Genomic DNA, 14,888 nt, shown 5'->3' with positions numbered 1-14,888 from the left:
AAATTGGGTAGCACAATTATGCGCGCGTTTACATGCACGCGCCTGTTTCCTTTACGCCAAGGATGGAGGAATAAACTGGGAAAATTTATGGCATTACAATTACCTCTTCACCAAAGCTTCGCTTCACGTAGTTTCCAGCATGTTAGGTGGGTCTGAATGTTTTTTTTTTCTTGAAAAAGAGAAAGAGGGCTCCACTATAATTTTTTATGTCACCCGTTGGTTAGTTCTAATGGCGGATCTTCTTACGCCGTCGTTGTCTTCTGGGTAGCCTATGCACCACGGCTGGCTCGTTCTGCAGGGATGCTTCAACGTGGCGTCATGCGCTCTTACCTATCGTGAACTTGATTTAATTCCTAGCTTAGCGATGGACGTTCTAGACTAGACGGTGTTATTTATAGCGAAGTTTTTTTTTTTCAATACTTGCCAGGCATTTTGTTGTGCATTAGGCAGACAGGTAGGTTACTGTCTTCATGTGCTTGGGTTCTCTTCAATAAAATAAATACGTGTCTGATGGTAGGTGTTGAAATCGAGCTAAGGTGTAATGTTACAGTACAAAATGACCGGTTTGCAAGGCCCTCGCAAAATGACATTTCATATGAAAAAAGGCAATATGCTCGGGCGTAATTAAAGCATATATTGTGTGGAAGAATACGATGACAATGAAGAAATACTTTATGTGAAACATTTTTATTTACTCAAACAATTATATGCTGGCTTACTTACGTTAACATTAGTATAGCCTTCAGTGATGTTTGCCCCAGTGGCACCGCGATGAAGTTTGTTACGGCCGAACCGGTGCAGATTAAGTTACGCCCCATGATGCCATGCATTGCGTTGAGATGGGGAGTCGCCTGGGGGCATATCAGGTTCAGGAAACTATTCAGTCGTCGGTTGAAGATAAATAGGTGGTGTTCTCTTCAGAGGTATATGGTTCCTCGGTTGTCGGCTGTTTATCCGTGCTGGTTGGTGGCAAAGTCGTGAAGAATTCCTCATGAGTTGTGCTTTCGACGGATGGAGCTCTCACACATTTTCCACCACTGCAGACATGTGTTTTGACTAAGGCTGCAAGGAGCTGCATTAAAGACAAAAGAAATCGCAAAGGTTATTTGCACTGACACATACATCACACCAGAATAAACACAGTCATGGAAACATCAAGTTTATTCAATATGAACATTGTCTGAAATTGGTACGCAGAAAACGAGAAACTAAGAAGACCAGTAAGAATTGAAGCGCGTTGTAGCGTCGTCGCTTCATATACAAAGCGATCCATGACGAAGAAATACATAAGGCAAATGCGACCGACTTCCAACTCAGCCCTTTAGCAAAAGATGCAAGCCCTCTTCTGTACAAACAATGGTACATATAGTTTGACGAGTCTCGGAAAGGAATCGTAATCAGGCGAACGAGAGAGAATTCACGGCGTACAAAGCTTTTCGAAAGCATTCTATTTTTGGCACTGTTGGTCTGCAAGAGCGTGGACTGATTCCTTTATCATAAGCAGTAATTCTTCTAGAAATGGGCGACAAAGAGTCTCCTATATATGTATACAAAACGTGAAAGTAGCCCGTTGGTGCTCGAGTGCACGCAAGACTTGGTTTAGTTATAAAGCTAATAGCTTTCTCTCCTTCTCTCAGGCGTCTTCGTGGTAGGCCGTTGGCACGACGGTGGGTGGACCTGGGCGAGGTAAGGCGAGAAAAAGCGCTGACGGAAATGGCGCGTGGTCTTGTGCAGCCGATTTGCGAAGTGGGATGGGACGCTGATGATTGTAGAGCGTGAGATCACGTGCAACCGAGTGTCCAGTATAGGTGGGACGAAGTGGAAGAAGGGGTGAGCTGTCGCTTCGTTATCTCACGCTCTCGTTCGCCGCGCGAACGTGAGCGAGAGGAAGCGGGCGCTCGGGCAAGCAGTTAGCCGGGAGCGCCTGAAGGGAGGAAGGGGGGCGGGGCTTCCGCTCGCTTTTTTGTCGCAAGTCTCGCTGGTTGGCCGGCATTGGTTAGCCGGTCGTTGAAGCGGAGGAGGACGTGAATTCTCGAACGTAGGTGAGCGTTCCGTCGGACGCTCACCTGCGTACATTTAGCATACTTTTCCTAGGTTCCCGAGGTCTTTTTCCGCTTCGTTCCGTTTGTCTTTCCGTTTCGTGGCTTATGTAATCCGCCCGGCCAAGGCTTGTATCGTAGGGTTGGTAATATCGATGAACGATTAATCGATTAATCGATTAAAAGTATCCCGCAAAACGATTAATCTTCATCGATGTCCACCTTTCATTTAATCGACTTTATCGATTAGGCCTGTTCGATTATACGTTTTCGAGAGTTCGAGAGGAGTGGCACAAGAATTTTCAAATCGTACTCGAATGGCGGCCCACGAGCAGTGTCTGTGCGGCTGGGGTAGAGCGAATGTTGACTGTCTTTCCGAGTCCAGAGTGATGCCAAGCTGAGCGCTTCCCCTCTCTTTCCGCCTCATGGTTCCACTGCCCCCTCCTCATCCGCTTTCCTCCTCACGTCTTGCATCCGCTGCTGCGCTCGTTCGCTCGGTTACGCTGACGCCGACGTTCGCCGCAGGAACGGGCGCCTAAGAGCGGCGTTCTAAAATGGCATACCGAGCGCAACACACATTTTCGAATCTATGTGTAGCGAAGCGGGTAATTGAATGCATTACAACTAACGATGACACTTACAATTTTGTTCACTTTCATCCTCTGCAAGGTGTATTATCTTGCAACGTTTATGTTTATCCTCCACAGAGGGCACAGCATTTTAAAGCGAATCTTTATATGTCTAGGCGAAATCGTATATGGCTAGGCGAAATCGCCTGTGTACACAAAACTATAATCATCAGCATTCGCTCGAGCGCCGTCGTCTTCTTCCGCAGCTGGCTAGTTGGCGCCCCTGGGGTTGCGCTCGTGCTCGTGCTCGGCATGCACTCGTGCCACTGCTTCCGCGTTCGTCGTCGTCTTCTGCTTACATAGCTGGCTGCGTAGCTGCTAATCATTACAGCGTAGAATTTCACTTCTGTCGTCGTAATGGGGACGCCGCGTTTACGGCGCTATGAGCCATTGCTTAAGGGGGTATGAGCCATTCATTCTCTTACGTGATGGACAGATTCAATTTTTGAAGCAATTTGATTTCGAAGAATCGCAAGCGGCAGTGGCTGGCGAATGCTGCTAACCAGGCCGCCGAGCAAACTCGAGACATCGGACGCAAGCGACAACGGCGAACTGCGGGCATACCGTCAGTGACGTTCTCTCCGTCGCAGCCGAACGTGTGTGTAACCTCATAATTGAGAAATACGTTAATGAACCCTAGGGATTAACCCAGTGATAAATACCGGGGCCGCACGTTTCAGCTTCGCTAGTTAACCATCTTCACGGAGTGGTAGGGCCGGCGATTTTTTTTTTCATTCTGGACTAAGTGCCGTTTTATAACATATATTGTTTATCTTGTCAAAAGCCACTAGTGTCAACTATAGTTAAGTCTATAACAAGGCAAAGATGACCTTTATCAAACATTTATACACTTGTGTTTCAAATTTTGTTCCACCTCTCAAATATTAAAATAGGGCCCTACAAAAGTAGATAACTGCGTTTCAGCCTTTTTGAAAGTGCCCGGCAGAAATTTCGATCAATCGAATAATCGACGACAAACCCTGCATGGAAAGCGATTAATCGATTAAAGGCTAAAACGATGAACGATTATTCGTTAATCGAATAAAATAATTATTCGACCATCCCTATTGTATCGGCGACTTTCTGTACACTTACCGCCACCTGCTTGTGGGCGCACGAACCTCCGACGCGATTTTTTGTCAGCCAGGATGGGTGAGATGGTTATACATATATTTGCCTAAAGTTCGTTCTCGTGGCTTCAAACGGCTTCATGCAGAGAACTACGGCTGCACAAAACTGTGATACATTCCGCAGGCTTTAATGTGATATTTAAGCTGTTAACATTCTTTGGGAGCATAACCAAGTCTTCGGTGTGTCTGTTTGTCTTTCTCCACGCCTAAACTTTTTTACGTCAGTCTGCTTCACTGTTTAGTCCATGGGTAGTCAATGGGTAGTCTATTGCTGTTGTGACCGAACCGGGTTATTAAACCAAACCATTGGACCCATTTGGGTAACTGTGAAGGTGACACTGGATGTGAGTTGATCTTCATTTAGGATCTTTCACGCTAACATAGGCCACTGAGTACGTGTCGCTTTGCAACAAACCTCTTTGACGCCACCTTGAATCACTCGTTATGTGCTACTTGGTATGTAGCGCATTTCAATGAACCTCTTTGGCGGCAACTTGAGTCACTAGGTATGAGCGACTCTTAAATAACAAGAGAAGTCCTTAAAGGTTAATCCGGTGCTGGACATGCAATATACCGTGCTGCCTTCTTCAACGAGAACTTTTCCGTCTGATGATCAGCTTACCAAGTCACTTTCTCATATACAGGGTGGTTTTTTCAGGTTATGCAAAGATTATATGACCACGCTATGAGCGAAGCGAACGTGGAGCATTTGCAGAAGAGTTCCTTGGCGAGACGGACATATTTTTCCGCTAATAACGGCAATTTCAAAGAATACCAAACATTTCCGAAATAAATGTGTACGGGAACCTGGGGGGTGGTAAATATATGGCAAATTTAGAGGCAGTCACATTTTAAACACCGCAATATATTCAAATATCTGGAAAATCCCACCTAATTCGAGGTATTCAGTAACGCATTAAAACGCTCAACGTAAGCAATATTGGAAAGGAGCAAGTCTGTAAACCCTGGCGAATGTCGATCTACCAACCAGAGCTGTTGAACGATAACGCCAAGGTTACCCCTAACTTGTGAAACTCATTTTCACTCATTTATTGTCCCTAATTCGTGTATATATATATATATATATATATATATATATATACACTGTGACGGAGCGTCAAATAGAGAAAAGCGGGACATGATTTGTAAATAGGGACTGTTGACAGAGATGGCCAAGATGGCTCAACACGCGCGCCGTCCCCCGGCGATCGTCGTCTTCTTCCTAAATGCAAGGAGGCGGCCCATAACATCTAACCGCCCCGGCGGGCTGAGCGCCGTCACGGCGCCGAATAATTACACGAGGAGGCGACGGAAAAGTACGGCTTCAGTCGGGATACACGCACGACGTCACGAGATGGCAGGGTAGATGGTGAAGAACTGTTCAGTGGGGTGATTTCATAGTTCACGTCACTAAGTTGCCGTAAAACCTTGTAAGGTCCGGTGTAACGCAGTAAAAGCTTTTCGGGGAGACCGACGCGACGAGAAGGAGTGCAGAGAAGCACAAGAGATCCCGGAGAAAACAGACCGGTGGCTGCGGTCATAACGGTATTTTTGGCATAATTGCGAGTCGGATAGTCGCTCATGAGCAATCTGACCTGCCAGATGGGCTCGCGCGGCAGCATCGCGGGTATACTCCGTGGTATGTTGTACAACAGCAGGTAGTAGCGGGTCAAAAGGCAATGCAGTGTGGTAACCATACAGAAGGTAAAATGGCGAAAAACCGGTGGTGTCGTGAAGGAGGAGTTGTACGCGAACGTGCCGTGTGGCAAAGTGCTGTCCCAGTCCCGATGATCGTGAGACACGTACATCGGCAGCTTATCGGTTAAAGGGATACGCACACAAAAGTTGGCGGGTGGTTTTTTCCGTCGGAACAAAAGTTGAACTGTTAAAAATGACGAATACAAAAAGCTGCTTTGAAAAAAAGAACGAGAGACATCTTTTTTTTGCGATTTTCTGTTGCACCTTGCCTCCACGCGGCCGCCGGCAGAAGCTGAAATTTCACGTCATAACAGCCATCCCCCCGCGCGCGCGCGGCCAAGGTCGGCCAAAGCCGTCGCAGTGTTTCCGGGGGTGTCGGTCCCTTGCAGCGTTTGTTTAACCCCTTTCGGCGATCTTCGCACGTGGTCCGTTCGAAACATTATCCCCGTCGGCGCTCCACGCAGGATGTGCTAAAGTCCCTATATAAGAAAAGTACCGCCATCCTTTGATCAACGCCGCTTCGCTCTCTCCTGTATCTCCGATTGGACGATGATAGCGTGCGCTTTGACTTCTTTATATTTTGTTTTTGTTTTTTCCGTCTCAGAGCCATGTTGAAAGTCCTGCGCAGCCGCAGTTGCTGCCGGCGCGCGCCCGGCCTGAAAGTTTCAACGTGGACTTTCTAGGGCCGCCACCGCCGACTTGCTTTCGCAAGCAAAAAATAAATAAAAAAGCACGCGCTTTAGGAGAGGAGACGACGGAGGAAAGAGTAGATGGCGGTACTTTTCTTATATAGGGACTTTAGATTGTGCGTCTTACATGCGCCTTCCCGCGGTCGTCGCTCGGTATTGACGCGTTCGTCGTGGCGGAAGGAAATGCCCAGACATTGCTGTTATAACGGCATCGTCAGTCGTGACACGCCGTCGCACACGTTTCCCAGAGACGAGAAGGTGCGTAAACTTTTGATACCTGCCTGTCAGCCATCACGCACAGCCTGGAGACCTCTAAAAAATGACTTCATTTGCGCGCACCACTTCGTCGACGATGATCATGTGACCAGCCCTGGCTGTGCTGAAAATAGCGTGAGCCATTCCTCAACGTCGCTACCATCGGTGCCGTTGAACGTTCTAGGGTCTCGGGGTTGGACTACTACAATCGGTGTCCGAGGCGCAGAAGCAGATTCCGGTTGGTGTGCCATGGGGGTCGCACCGCAGCGCCGACCGCTTCGGAGCTCCAGTCGTCTAGCGACAATACCCCGCACCTCCACCAATGTGTGACGGGGCGTCAAATAGATAAAAGCGGGACACGATTTATATACAGGGACTCCTGACAGAGATGGCCAAGATGGCTGCCCCCGGCGATCATCGTCTACTTCCTTAATGCAAGGAGGCGGCCCGTAACCACACACACATATATATATATATCATCAGCCTATTTTTACGTCCACTGTAGAACGAAGGCCTCTGCCTGCAATCTCGAATTACCCCTGTCTTGCGCTAGCTGATTCGCACCTGCGTCTGAAAATTTCCTACTTTCAACACCCACCCTAAGTTTCTGCTGTCCTCGACTGAGCTTCCCTTTGATTGGCAACCATTCATTAACTCTAATGGCCCATCGGGTATCTACCCTACGCATTACATGGCCTGCCCAGCTCTATGTTTCTTTCTCTGAATGTCAACTCCAATATCGGCTATCGCCGTTAGCTCTCTGATCCATACAGCTAACATCCTGTCTCCTAACATTTTTCGTCCCATCGCTTTTTGCGCTGTCCAAGCGTGAGTGAGTGAGTGAAATAACTTTATTGATGTCCAGAGAAGACGCAGGGGACACCCCGCGCCACCCGGCTAGTCCCACGTAGGGACTGGCAAGCCGAGCTTGACGGCCCGATCACGGGCACTCTGGACGGCCAGGGTTTTCTCGAGCTTCTTTGTTAAGCTCCAAGTTTCTGCTTCATATGCTAGCACCGGTAGAATGCAATGATTGTACACTTTTCTTTTAAATGACAGTGGTAAGCTCCCAGTCAGGATTTGCCATTGCCTGTCGTATGCACTCGAACCTAATTTTATTCTTCTGTAAATTTCCGTCTCATGATCAGGGTCCCCTGCGGCTCTATCGGCTGACTGTCGGTCCTGAATTTTCGTTCCCTTTCTGGGCTATTGAACATTCCCTTTGCATTCTGCATATTCATCTTCAACCACACTCTTACACTTTCTCGATTAATGTCCTCATTCATTTGCTGTAATTCCTCCCCATTGTTGCTGAATAGGGAAATGTCATCTGTAAACCGAAGGTTGCTGAGATATTCGCCATTGATCCTCACTTCCCAGTCTAAGTTGTGCATGGGCATTTTTGCATTTCACTCCCACTGAAATGTAAGAACTTGAATACTTCTAAGCATGCATGCAGCAAGCAAGTGTTTTTCCGAGAGTGAAAGAAGCCCGAGAAAACACGCAAATTGCCTTTAGCGGCCAGTCGAACGGCAATTCTGAGTGCATTCGCGGGTATCTTTCGCACTCGGAAAAACACATTTATGTAGCACGTATTGAGCACCGGAATGTTGTATCGGGAGTTTTTCATGTCATGCTCTACAGCTTTCTCACTGACACTTTGATAATTAGGGCAGTAGTTCTCGAGTAAGATAATTAAATACAATTACCTAATTAAATCTCAGTAACGAAAAAATTACTGGAAACTACTCCAACAATACGCACTAGATTTGCTTCGCGTAACGCCGTTCCTCCTTTTTTTTAAATATGGTGCATGAAAGCTGGGACACGCTGTATATAAACACATTGTCGTGATGTAGTAGAAGTGTTTCGACATGAAGCATGTTCTATACTGCAGGTGAGTCGAAGTTCTCACCGTTTTGTAGCTGGGTATGCTAATAGACAGTTGTTAGTTGGCGCCGCTTCCCTGTGTATTTTTATTTTCCGGTCCCTTTGCTTCATGCTCCACACTACGCGCAAAGAAAAATATTGCATAGTAAGCCGGAACAATATATTTCTCATGATCTACTTCTTTTTGTACCGCTAAAGAGTTTAATAAGGTAGTGGTATAACTCACCCCACAATGAATACCATCGGGCTCGTTGTCATACCGTATTGGCCAGCCTCTGCACAAATATGTGCACTTTAGTCTGTAGGATGACCGCCACTGTGCGCGGGCAAAAGAAAAGATGAGTTTAAGCACGACTGACATGATTTATGCGCTTTCATGTCACAGTTTCATTCCTCTGTTGTCAACTCTCATTAAAAAAGAGCAGAAAAAAGCGTCAGAATGTACATACCACACCGCCAGCACACATTTCTTGGTCAAAGTTTAGAATGGTCTGACTAGGTACATATAGACAAATATTTATATCTTTGAGAAAAACATTGCCTATATGTCACAGTTGGAGGCAGTTGGAAATGTGGGTGACAAATTGGACGACCTGCGACATTTCTGGTGTGCATAGTAGGAGAAATCTGGTCACTAACGTTAGGACACTGAGTGCCGAATTTTAGACCAATATACTCATTCATCTCTGTTCTATTCAGCATGCGCAGTTTACGCAGAGTATTATTATTAACTTGGACAAAATATACGCCCACTTGACACTATGAAGCTACTGTAGTGCATTGAAAATTGAAATAAACAGGTGGCATTTAATGCACACCACTCCACCCTTTCGCTCATGCTTAATCAACTCGCACAAGGGACGCGACACACGAGTACACTGTGTCCATCTGATTTGGTTGCCGATGCCGCTTGTGTTGATTTTTAGGAGGTTAAATTGAGGGGAGGATAACAGCAGGCACCTTAAATCCTTGGGACCTTAAATCCAGTGCATCGTCGTCCAAGATTAAATTATATAAACAGAGTGAAAAAACGATTTTAAAAGTAGTCATTGTAAAACAAGGATCTATCTCTAGTGGCGGCCTAAAGAATTGGGTTGGCAAATTGTATATTCAAAATGTCCAAATGTTCGTCTTTTTTGAAAACAAATGAAAACCACACCCGCTAGAGTGTCGAGGGAGAGAGAATGAGGAGGGTGAGCTTTCTTCAAAATGACTGTTTTGCAGCGAAGGGTCATTATTGCTGATGCAACACGTGGGGCAGATAATGTGTTCTCCATATTTTCCTTTCATCATTTCTGTATGACTATCTTGCTTTTAAGCAGACCCTGTAGGAAATTTTGTTTTGCATGTACGTATTTCTCTAGCTCTTTCATCTGGCTAATCTTACCATGTGTACATCCTTTCGAAATAATGCGGAGTGTTGTAGCATCCCACTTCTATCTTTCAACGAACATTCTGCGTGCTTCAGATAATGAACTCATCCCTTCTTTCCTTACTGCCATTTTCCCAGTGCCCCAGAAAATGGAAAACAGCTGTTTATCTACCAGTTCAACTGTTCTCTGGGTGTATAAACGAGTATGTTCTGGCACACCTGACAAAAATCTATATCAGCCTCATTTTTAGACTAGTCAGACTGCGTGCAAACTTTATATTTGAATTTGTGTTAAAATTAGAAAACATTTCATATTCGTTTCGATATTTGGAAATTGTTTCACTGGAACATTGAAATTTGATAATTTGCTAATACCATTATTCGAACACGCCTTATTTTATACCATGCATCTCAAAAGGCAAAACTTCACAAATAATGACATAGAAATGGTCAGCATAAGCACTTCTAGAGATTCGATGAAATGAATTTACGGATTTTTTTTAATCTGCGAAATGTTCTCTATTACCGGTGGTAGCGGAAATGCTCTGCCACATTTGCCATTTCCCACGACTTCAACTTCTTGGCCTGAAACAGTACAAAAACAGAAACACAGTCGCTTCGTTAACGCAATAGTACGCAGGCAGTGTGATGTCCTATTCTCGTATTTGTTTTGGCTAGAGGATATGACTCCAAGTGAAGTTTCAAAATTACCGAAGCAACATTGAAGGGAAGTTCCTCAGCTTTGTTAGAGCGAGGCGCAGTATTTCAGTGTTGCATTATTTAACCCCGGCTTGAGGAGAAAAACTGCCTTGTGATTTATTTTAAATTATGCAGCTTCATTTTTTTATTTCCACTAATGGTGGCGTTCGTTAATTTTGCCTAAAATGTGAAGAAGAAGGTATAATAGCGGTAGCGATTTAGAGCAATCCGACTTGTGAGATTGCTGCAAGGCTACAATATCGTGAAGCAAACGTTCCGGACTCAGCTATTTAGTATTGTAGCCCCGTAAAGTAAGAGGAACGAGACCCCCAAGTTTATAGTTAAGGACAGCTCAAAATGCGTAGCTTAAGAAATTGACAATATCGCACTAAACTAGTGACTGAAAACGTAATTCCAAAACATATATTTAAGCAGTGTGTACATCAAACGACTGACAACCAACTAATCAGGTGTAATAATTGGCAATGAAATAATGTCTGACCACAAAAGCCAATTTCTTTACTAGGAATATCGAATCAAGCCAAACACTAATGACGATTGGAAGCTAAGTTAGCAAAGCTCACAACAGCCGCTCAGCATAAGATAAACATTTGCCATCAGTCCGAATGAAACATGGCACTTCACCCACAATTACAAACAGTGACGGCCGACTTGCACAACTTAAACCTGTCATTCACACTTCAAAGGCTTCCATGACTTCTCGTTACAACTTATACCAATGCCGCAAACTTACGGTGGTTCCATGAACAACAGACTTAAATGCAAAACGGAGGCACTGGGCGGATAGGTGTAAACAGGCAATGCAAAGAAGACACCAAAGAAATGACAAGTTTGGCCCGCCATGCCTCATCAAATGATATTGAGAAAATGGTATTAAGCTGAAAAGACAGTAATTGCATCCCTTATTCTATGCCGCACACTTCACTGATTTTATAGCCCATTCGAAATATTCGATGCTACTTTCTAATTGGCGTATTTTTACATTGCAATAAATATTTTATAAGCTTTTAACATAAACCTTTCTTTGCCGACCCTCTCCGATTTGGGGCCGCTAGTGCTTATTGTGCTGTGTGCTGTACCGGCTTCTGCTACCTCTTTCTCTCTACTGGCCGGGCTTATATAGCCCATGTATGCTGAGTGACAAGGTAATGCCAATAAGGACACCGCTGGTGTGTGTTATATACAAGAACACGTTGCTACAACAAAACCGGAACATATATTGTCACTTAATATGTATTTCTTAAGCATATCAACCTCTTAATGAAATAAAATATTATAATAGGTGTATGCTTTGAATTACTTAATTTTCGCTGATTTAGTCGCCGAGTGGGTACCCATTGTTGGGAAATCCTACCACACCACAGCACAGACTGTTGTGTCGGGGCCCGTGAGACAGCTCAGGCCACATCAGTCTCTAGCAGTCTCCCGGTCCATAATTGTATGCCTGTTGTTCCGTGAAAGCCAGTATGTTCGGGATGTCATCATTTTCTGGTGTTTTTATTGCTACTGATAATTTGATGGCAAATCATGTGAGGCGTTCTGCGTGAATATATTTCTCTTTAATCACGATATAACTTGAGTGGCGAGTTTAGCAAAATATTTGTTTTCTCGCTTTCGTTGCCTCCATTCCGGCTCCTGCCATGAAATATATATATGCAAATAAACCTAACCATTTTTCAGTTCCTCGCTAACTTCAATTTTATCAATGCTCGTCATGACCTTTTACTTTACGCTTGCTTGTTTCCCACAGCGGAACGCTCGGGAGCAAATTGTGTTCTCAAGAAGTTTAGCATAATACATACTGGAGCAACAAAATTTAAATACGTGATAGTTTCAAAATTACTGTGCAGAAAGTATTGGCGACTTCAATTTTGAAAAGAGCAACCTAGTACAACCCTCCCAAATGAAACCTCCTAACTCTATTTAAGAGAATTGCCTCTTTATGAATCTCCTTATGAATCTCGGCGACATGCGCACCTTCATTTTATAGAATTAAATGTTCGACACAGAAATCATTCAGATTTAAATCAAACTTGAGGTTAAAAACACGTATGAACAGACTACTTCTGTAGTCCTTCTTTACAAAAAAAATTAACTAAGTCGAACTGAGCAGAATGTATTAAATCGTTTAAATGTATAACGCACTCACTCGAGTCAAAAGCGAAAATAAACTGACAATCTGCTAGAATCTTGTTTCTTTCGAATTTCATTTCGTCTGATTTCACCGAGAAGAAAAATAAAAACAGAAGGAGTACGAGATCTTAGCTAAGAAAAGAACGCAGGAACAGCCTCAAAACAATTTAATTTTTTATGCGTAATTAAAAAGCCAGCTAAAGTAGTAGCGAATGAAGAAACGCTTTTGAAGCCTATATGCACAGACAGTGGGCTAGATATCGCCTTTGCCCAATGCACGCTGTCAAGTTACTCAGGCATTCAACCTAAGTGCAACATGCCTATTATTCGTCAACAAAACTGAACACCATGTGGCGAAAAATGACGAGGAGACTTGTACATTAACAACATAAATGTAAGGACACATAGAAAAGATTTGTTCATACCTGTGGAAGATGCTACAAGGCTTGCGCAGGTTGCGACAAAAAGAGCTAACGCTACCTGATACTTCATTGCTGGTGTTCTTCTCTCGGTATATTCAGTGAGAATGATGTGGTGGCTGTGGCATTCTCTATATATACTTAAACAAAGCCTGCACTTTACACAGGGCGTATCTGTGCACCTAAGTTCCGGATGCAGCCATTACATTTCGCAGGAGATAGCTTATCTTAAAATCACCAATGACTCCGACTAGATTGCCATGGAGCCTAACACCACCACGTTCCGGTTTATTGTTCAATGCGTCGACATGCGTGCTCATTTCATCCTGTTTGCGCAATCATTTCAGCTCCTTCCATATCGGCGCGCAATACTTATTTCACAATACGGCAGTGCAGGAGGTAAACCTGTGGGTTATTTGAAAGGGCAGTGGTTTGGGCAAGTTGGTAAGTCATGATTACGGGGGAGAGCGGCAGCGCGAAGCAAAGTATTAACTGGAAGTGAAGGCCAACTAGGACGAGCACTCGTCCTTGTCTAATGGTCCAGTTGTTATTTTGCTTCGCAGTACTACTCGCGAAGTAGTTGTACCTTATTGCGGAAACATTCAATTCACTTTTCACTGCGGTGCCATAAGCTCGAGGCCCATTCGCGCCGTCGTCATTGGCGTCGCCGTCGTTATGCTGGCAATAAAGCTGCCACGGCATCGACGTGCATGCACGACCAGCGCGTTCAAGTTTAGAAGCGCTCCTGAGACGCCAAAGACGCGCAGTGAGTCTGGCTCAAAACACAAAGAAGCGAAGTGGTCGCGTTGTCAGGCTTTATTCAATCTTCATTGCAGCGCAGCCAGGGCATGTTCTGCGTCACTCTGCCTGCATGAGGATTTTGCGTGCAAACAGGCGTGTTCGTGCACAGCGTATATGCGCATACCACGCCGTGGCGCATTTCAGTGATATGAGTGCAAAGGGCAGCACAGTTCAAGCTACAAATACTAACGCTCTTCTTTCCGGCCTCTTCTCGTGTACCACTGAGGTGCAACGCCTTGGAAACTCACCGGCTACAATTAGGTGAACATGTCTCGATTTCTCCTGCAAATAATGCCAGCATCTATGAATAATCCAGCTCAAGGACTAGAATTATATTCTCTACAACAGGCTGTATTTGAAAATTCAATAAAAATTATAAATGATCACCCTGCGTATCTAACCACTATCCACTGAGCAAGCTAGCACTGCCGCAACACACTGTGCTTCCAGCACTGATGAAAATCAGGCAAACACATACATACATGCACACACACACACAGATATATATATATATATATATATATATATATATATATATATATATATATACCACGCGTGCATTTTGCATGTTTACCCGCCGTGGTTGCTCAGTGGCTATGGTGTTGGGCTGCTGAGCACGAGCTCGTGCGCTCGAAACCCGGCCACGGCGGCCGCATTTCGATGGGTGCGAAATGCGGTAACACCCGTGCACTTACATTTAGGTGCACGTTAAATAACCCCAAGTGGTCCAAATTTCCGGAGTCCCCACTACGGCGTGCCTCATAATCAGGTCGTGGCTTGGGAACGTAACACCGCATAATTTATTTTTTACTTAACTTTGCATGTTTTCGTTGACTATATATATATATATATATATATATATAGTCATATATATATATATATATATTTATATTGCCACGCGTGCATTCTTCTTCTTTTGCCAGTGACTTTCTTTTACCAGTTAACGACTGTTACAAAGTTATCGCTCGGTACAAGTCGGACATATACAGGGTGTTTCAGCGAACACTTTCAAAAATCCTTAGAGGTTGCCTGTGGCAGATAGCCCAATTCTAGTTAATGAGCTGGTCTACTCGAAGAGGCGGACATTACTTGCCCAAGAAATTGAAATGCATA

The 14,888-nt window shown here is 44.6% G+C and overlaps 1 protein-coding gene across 2 annotated transcripts; it reads right to left on the bottom strand.

Moving 5' to 3' along the window:
- Positions 1 to 671: 671 nt before the first annotated feature.
- Positions 672 to 13,107, bottom strand: LOC119443973 (uncharacterized). Of its 2 annotated transcripts, none has more exons than XM_037708526.2 (4): positions 12,981 to 13,107; positions 10,229 to 10,287; positions 8,557 to 8,646; positions 672 to 1,072 (listed from the first exon to the last, which is right to left on the bottom strand). In XM_037708526.2, exons 1-4 carry the CDS (start codon positions 13,045 to 13,047, stop codon positions 881 to 883), a joined length of 408 nt encoding a protein of 135 aa, XP_037564454.1. In that variant the 5' UTR covers positions 13,048 to 13,107; the 3' UTR covers positions 672 to 880. The 2 variants fall into 2 exon arrangements, with proteins under 2 accessions (XP_037564454.1, XP_049519488.1); XM_049663531.1 differs by having other exon boundaries at positions 10,229 to 10,281; positions 12,981 to 13,100.
- Between the last annotated feature and the right edge of the window lie 1,781 nt (positions 13,108 to 14,888).

This window comes from Dermacentor silvarum, chromosome 3, assembly GCF_013339745.2.
Source record: "Dermacentor silvarum isolate Dsil-2018 chromosome 3, BIME_Dsil_1.4, whole genome shotgun sequence".
Taxonomy (NCBI): domain Eukaryota; kingdom Metazoa; phylum Arthropoda; class Arachnida; order Ixodida; family Ixodidae; genus Dermacentor; species Dermacentor silvarum.
Note: the sequence above shows the minus strand (reverse complement) of the source record. Positions and strands in the feature narration are given on the sequence as shown.